General features: G+C 48.3%; 1 protein-coding gene across 50 annotated transcripts in view; it reads left to right on the top strand.

Annotated features, from left to right (window-relative positions):
- Nucleotides 1-1,105: 1,105 nt before the first annotated feature.
- Mhc (myosin heavy chain) overlaps nucleotides 1,106-6,848 on the top strand; it is a 43,934-nt gene continuing 38,191 nt past the window's right edge. For 49 of the 50 annotated variants that reach the window (XM_077634928.1, XM_077634908.1, XM_077634922.1 and 46 more), the window contains exons 1-2: nucleotides 1,106-1,237; nucleotides 4,107-4,363. In XM_077634928.1, coding sequence (XP_077491054.1) covers nucleotides 4,178-4,363 — 186 coding nt within the window. In that variant the 5' untranslated portion in view covers nucleotides 1,106-1,237; nucleotides 4,107-4,177. Of the gene's footprint in view, nucleotides 1,238-4,106; nucleotides 4,364-6,848 lie in introns of those variants that run through there. The other variant, XM_077634936.1, reaches the window with a different exon arrangement.

Below are 6,848 nucleotides of genomic sequence, written 5' to 3'. Positions count from 1 at the left end.
TCATAACCACTGAGCCACCGCGGTGGCCATTTCCACAAAGAAGGGCAGTTCAGCCGTCCTGCTGAGCAGCGCAAGAGACAACAAAGCACCGCTCTGAGGGGAGGCGATCCATTCGCGGAAGGGGCGCAACTGCTCATGGGCCAGGCGCGAATTACATAAGTGGCGCTCTCGCGTCGTCGGTGCGACGTTTGTGCCGAAGGGCGCTCGACCAGAGCCAACTGTGCCACCCCGGTTCGGCCGGCCCGGGAGGTCGGCCCAGCTGGTATGCGCCTGTTGCACCGAAAGGCAGCCTCGATCCTGAATCTTTAAATAAAGCCTCCGCTGTTTGCTGCACACAAGCCGGTCCACCTTGAGTCTCGGATGTCGCGTTGAAATCTTTAATTCACGACGTTGACTAGTAGGGCAGACCTGGCTCACTAGTCTTTTACGCAAATTTTACAACGTCCAGAAGTGTCTTCTAGGCCCTGCCCGCATTCACGTCTGATTCATTAGTCTGGCTTTTGTCTTTTCTATTTATCATTTTTATTTGTTCAAAATTCACATCTACTTCAATTGTCTGGCTAGGTATTTTCTATTCTCATGGTGACATAACTGCTTAAGACCTCTTTCTCTATCGGCCGTCACTGTTCCGTTCAGCTAGCGCCAACCCAGAAGCTCCAGCATTATCTTCTGGATGTATCTACTGTTTGCTAAGTGTTGGCGGTCACATCAAAATGGAGGTTTGCGGAGAGTCGAGCGACGTCTTCCAGCCGTATCTAAGAGGCAATAAGGATACTGAGACGGGCGAATTGGTTTCGCTTCGGCAAATTCAGCTATCGTCCACCGGTATACCCAGCGGTCAGCGTCCAGTGGGATCCCCGTGGCCGGAGGAGTTCGGCCGCCGGGTTGACAGCCTAGCGGCCTTGTCCCGCCGTCGCCGCCGCCAGCTATTTTGGCGAAGCGCCGCGGGTGCACTGGTCCAAAAATGGAGGGCCCGTGGCCGCGGCGCGCCGAGCTTTGTATGGGGAGGGGGGGGATGCCGAGGGGGAAAATCGCGGCGTCCAATGGCGCGCCCCTCTCTGGTTTCGGGGGCTGGCGCGGGCGATGGGCTCGCTTAAAAACGGACCGCCGTCCGGAACGGCCCCCACAGCTGAGCTTTTCCAACGTAAGTGCCCCTGTGCCTCGCATCTGGATACGCCGCAGACGACGACGGTGCCGGGTGCTGCGCTCTTGCGATCGGGATTGTACCCTGGGCCAGGTAAGGCCTCGCCTCCTCCTCCGGCAGCCGCAGGCTCTCCGCCGCCCAACCGAGGATGCGTCCGGCTCGATACGGATTACGATAGTGCATCTCGCTTGCGGATATCTCCCTGTCCTTGCGTACGTGAGCCACCAGTGGTTAATCGAGCACGTAAGCATTTGAGACAGCGTGTCTGCTAAGGTTGCCGTAATGGTAGCCGCATCGTGCACTAGGAAAGGGACCCTAAGTCAGTACAGTAATAAGTGTAAAATTTGAGCTTCAAAGTGCTTAAAAGGGCTTCCGCATTCCACTTTTTTTTTTCTTTTTTTGCTAGGGTTTAAGCCTGCATTGTGCTCTCGAGTCAGCTCACCGGGGTGACTTTCAGGCGACCTTCGATGATTAGTGCTATTGTTAACCGCTCTCAAGTAACTGCTCTCCGGGGTTAACTCAATTATGGTACCTCGGAAATTGTACTTCGAGACAGCAAGGCGAAATTCAGCGAAGAAATGTCAATTTTGAAGCGCCTGGATTTCTCTACCCAGGAGGCATTGCAAAAAAGTATGGCGTCGGCAGGGTAATCGTAACCTTCACTGGTTTTCAAGGTAACAAACTGCAAGCCATTAAGGTCATGTTGTTACCAATCCGCCAAATCACTGCGTATTCTAAGGTTAAGCATATGTGCAGCAATCTAAAAAAATAAAATCTTTACCTATTTACGAATATCGTTCTCAACAAGAGCACCTATCAAGGGCAATCACCATGCTTTCATTCTACTGCTTTAGGCGTGCAGAAAACGTGTTAGTTTATAGGCAGTCGCCTCACCGGGAAAAATTCAAATTGGACCTAAATGAGGAGACGTCGTTTTTGTCGCTTTTTGCATTCTCACTCTTATCTTATCTTACCTGAGCCATTCAGCATGAAGACGCGGCCAAATATGCAGTCTACTCGGAGCGTTTCTCCTTACAATGTTTTACGTAACTAGAAGGGACAAGATGAACACAAGAAGGCGTGTCAAAAACATAACCAATTTCAGAAACAAACGCTTCTAGCAGGCAACATTTTCAGCTTCGTAACTACTTGTAGAGATTTACATTGCAGCCTTTTTGCACGACGGCCTTTTTTTACAACTACCTAATTCTCTCTCTGATCGGTAGAACAATTCAAAAACGGCTGGAACAAAACAGAGAGCTTAGATGAGTTTTCGGTGATATCAGGCGTAGATAAGGCAACGAAAAGCGGAAGGTTAGCTCTATCGATGACAGTAGAACAAGGAATTGGGATATATATGGAAGTCACTTCCTCGTTTTGGGGGTCACTACAAACACATACATCATGGTTACGTTTTCTGGCAACTGCTATCTATCTGCAATCGATTTCTGACCGTGGCTTATCATCTCAAGGGTTATCAGTAGCATGAGAATGATGGGGACTGCGTCTCTAATGCACGCAATCCTAAAGGCTAGTTCCAATCTTTTGTCGTTGCAAACCTCGAGCAAATGTATTTCAAGGTTATAAACACAATTTCAAGAGAGTAATTCAGTGACGAAAGCCCCGCAGCTCACTCACTGAGGTCGTAATAAGCAGGATTAGGTTTTTTCTTGGCGTTTACAACGCAAATCTTTCCTTCGTCCTTTTTACTGCTCATTCCTGCTCATGCAACATGACCACTTCGAGGAGCAGGTCTCCTTTCCTTACGCCATAAAACCGTGAAAAAGGTCGAATGGTCAGTGTAACGAAGAATGCATAATATCGCCAGGTGACTGGTTCAACATGCACAAAATTTAGTTCAAAGGCAGCTTGGGCGCATTTTGTAAGAGGCTAAGGTGGGCAACACTACGTCGGTCAGAAATTCAATGTTCTACTCATGAGCATAGCACCACCGACTTGATATCAAGAATGAACCTGCAGACAAAAATGAAAGCAACAAAATTTAAAACACTCGTTGGCACTCTTAGCTTGTAGCACACCTGTCTCACCTTTTTGCAACACTACGTTTTGGCGGCCGGCGCAGAGCCTGCGGCGCCAAAAGCTGTGAGGGGGCGTGGCTACCCTGGTGTCGCAAGACCGAGTACCTGGCGTTGATTTCCGTTTGTGTTGTCGGGATTTTGTCACTGTGCTTTTCCTTTGTATGCTAACAAACAAGCGAAGCGCGTGAGGCAGCTGTAGTTTTCAAAAAACTGATAACTTGTTTTCGTGTCACAGGTATTAACTAAGACAGGAGGAAGGAAACAATCAGTCACGATTGCGCGGATAAAAGAGCTGTCTTTCGTTGGTAGCAAGGATGATGCACTGGATAACCTAAGAGCAATATAAGATTATCACTGTACATGTAAGCACTGTTCAGGACTCGATGAAGCGAAGGCGGAAGTTTACAAGCTGGGGTAACGGCAGACATTTTGAATTAGGCGAAAAACGATAAACATTATCACTTACACGCGTTACCTTTCTTAAATCCCCGTTATTTGCGCAGGAGAATGTAAGGATCGCTGACTGCAGAAATATTAGCGGGAAGGTATTTTACTCCTACACATTGGGGGAACAATAGATGAAATCGAAACCTAGTTCCTGAATCGCTAGCTTCAATGCCACCTTTCGACATTATTGTGTTTCTTTAGTGCAACTAATTTATCGACGATGTCGGCATGCGGAACACAAGCGAGAAATTCGAATATTGCTTTAGGTCTTCCGAATTGGCAGTAGCCGAAGATTTTTATCATCGCACCATCGCTAAAGAGTGAAGGAGAAAAGTAGAAACGTCAACACAGTAAAAGTCGTAAAAGCGTTAACGAAGAACAGTGTTAGGCCTAACCCGCTCTGTGACCGCAATGCAAAGCGCCGTGCGGCGGCCATTTTGGGCCGAGGGAGGGCGTGACGTGTGCTGCTCTTGCAGGCAGGAAGGCTTGCTGAAGCGGCACACGCCGGCCGACTCCTCTCCGAAAGAAGCCCCCCACGAAAGAAGCGATGGCCGAGGACCCCGATCCCACTGAGTACCTGTACGTGTCTCTCGAGACCAAGCGCAAGGACCAGACAAAGCCCTACGATGGCAAGAAGATGGTCTGGGTGCCCGACGAGAAGGAGGGCTTCATCCTGGGCAACATCAGCTCCACCAAGGGCGACATGGTCACCGTCGACTGCCCCGGCGGAGAGGTAGGAGCCGATCGCCACCCACATTGCCGCTTTTGTTGTCTCTTCGGCGTTTCGCCGACAGAATAGATGCGAGGTTGCCTCGATTATCTCAACTGAGATTATCTTCGAATTTAAACGTTTATCTCGCTGAGAGCTTAGAACCATTATCAAAGGACCTTTTTGTGCAGGCTCTCACAGACCGCCCGAAAAAGTCAACTACTTCATTCAAGGAAAGTCCTTAAGGCATGCGTTAAAGGAATAATATTATTTGTTAAGCAATATCCTGTTAATTTCGCTTACTGTGCTAACCACAACAGCGGTCTGTTTTATTGAAGAGAATAACACATCACTAAGGAGACTGGGTTAACCATTAGTACAACGACCAAAACGAAACAATTAAACAGCTCGAAAAGCTAAGGGTCTTAGGAGTGACAGAATTGCTTTCCGTATAGCAGATTTGCATATTGGTAAATGCAAATCGAAAGGCTGATAGAGTGCAAATGCTGATTATTCTCTAACTCAGGTAGGCACCCATGATGCTGATGACTTCACGAAAGAACTTTACCCGGAAGCATTGTCCTCTGCTAAAGGATGCAGGAAGAGAAATCAGTTTATCATTGAGGGAACAGGCATCCGTGTAGCCTGAAATTTATCATACCTTTATTTAAGAAAAAAGAACTCTATTTTGAAAAATAACCTATCAGGCAAATGCAATGAGGATAAGAAAAGTGCGCAACGTATGAGTGAGAATAAGTGAATCGGTCTCGAATGCTAACGTAAAAGTTTGAAGCGTTTTTTTTTTATTTTTTGTGTGTTTGTGTGCTTGGTGCTGAAGTGTATCATATGTGTGCGCCTGAATTTTTTTCCTTTTCCTATTTCTGAAAAGTTATCATGTCGCCTTTAACACCGGCCACACTTTACACAACACGGTGACGAATCAATTGACCGAGCGAAACAAATTCGCACCCCACCAGCAATAACGTAACAGTAATCTCCACTTGCAACACGCGTGTCCGTGTATCACCGATCTGTAGCCAGGTTTTTATTGTCTGCATCCCCGACAACAGCAAAACGAAGTACACACAATATTCATCCACTGCATATGCTGTACTGCATTACATCTTCATGTTGTTGTTCTCAGGCTGTAGCTGCGAACAAAAAAGTCAATGCCGTCAAAAGATATCGATCAAAAAACAGGCTGGGTCGGCTTAAGACACCAGACGTGTCATGTGATGATCTCTCAGGAGGACTTGAAGGTTTGGTTGACGCTGAATGCAATTCTTTAGATCACGCGTGTTTATTCCGCTGACATATAGTGTATCGAATCTCAACATAATCGGGTTAGCAACTGTACCATAATTAAGCAGCATCCCGTCGACGGTGTAGAACTGTCCATTGGAGCGCCCGATGAGGGCCCATGCTGACGTGTATGGCGTCCCCTTTCCACCGCTGGCGTAGTCAGGCGGTTGTGCTCCGCCCGCCCCGCCACATGGCGGCGGTGGCCAAAAACGTACGCCGTGGCCGCCCAAGTGGCCGGACCGAGTGCGGCTTTAAATGGGCCTGCCGGAACCCTAGCCCCGAGCCGCCGCGTGACGTCACCGGGCCGCCCTATTTCGGGGCGGCGGCGGAGAGCGCGCGTATTTCGGGCTCATACCAGCGCGGCTGCCGGCCACGCGCGAGTGTGCGAGCGCAAGACGAGCTCACTTGCGCCTGCACACCCCGTGCGCCGGCGGCAGCAGCAAAAAAACATTCTTGGCTTGTATTCGCGGTCTCCCGCGGCGAACAGTTTGGCCCCCGCCGACGCCCCTTGCTACCTGGATTCTGGGCAGCACGCGCGAGTTCGAATCGGACACCGGAAGAAACAGACTCGCGTATGGCAAGCAGTCACGTCAGCACGGGCAGCCTTTCGCGCGGGAAAGGAGACGGCAGGGAAAATAAACGCGCGAGATTATTTGGCTGCTTGGAATGGGCGCTAAATGCGTCTCGAATTTAGCGGCAGCCGTCAGCGAGAAAAGCGCTGCTCAAATTCTGGCGAAACTTCGTATGTTACGCTCGGGTGTAAAAATAAATATAAAAACACACACACTCACATCCCGAACGCGAATCTCTGCACTGCACTTTATTGCGGTATTACATTTTGGTTTAGTTTGGGGGGAAACCTTGGTTTCCTCCCAAATTTCTTTAGACAGTCTTTAGACTGTCCAGACACTTCAGTGTAGTAATAAGTCTATAGACACTCTATAGATAAACCCTAGAGAGCAGTCTATAGGCCATGCAAATCCTATAGACAGTCTATATATAATCTATAGATTGATGGCCATACACTTTAAGTAGACTTTTGTCTATACGCAGTCTATATACGATGAATAGACAAAAATAAATATCTATAGGAAGACAATAGAGTCTATAAGAAATCTATAGATTGTCTATAGATTATTCTTGTAAGGACAAGATGCGAGGTTTGGGTTGCTGGTGCCAAACAAGCCCTAAAGGCAAAATGACTATC

This window comes from Amblyomma americanum, chromosome 8 (genome assembly GCF_052857255.1).
Source record: "Amblyomma americanum isolate KBUSLIRL-KWMA chromosome 8, ASM5285725v1, whole genome shotgun sequence".
Classification (NCBI taxonomy): Eukaryota; Metazoa; Arthropoda; class Arachnida; order Ixodida; family Ixodidae; genus Amblyomma; species Amblyomma americanum.
Note: the sequence above shows the minus strand (reverse complement) of the source record. Positions and strands in the feature narration are given on the sequence as shown.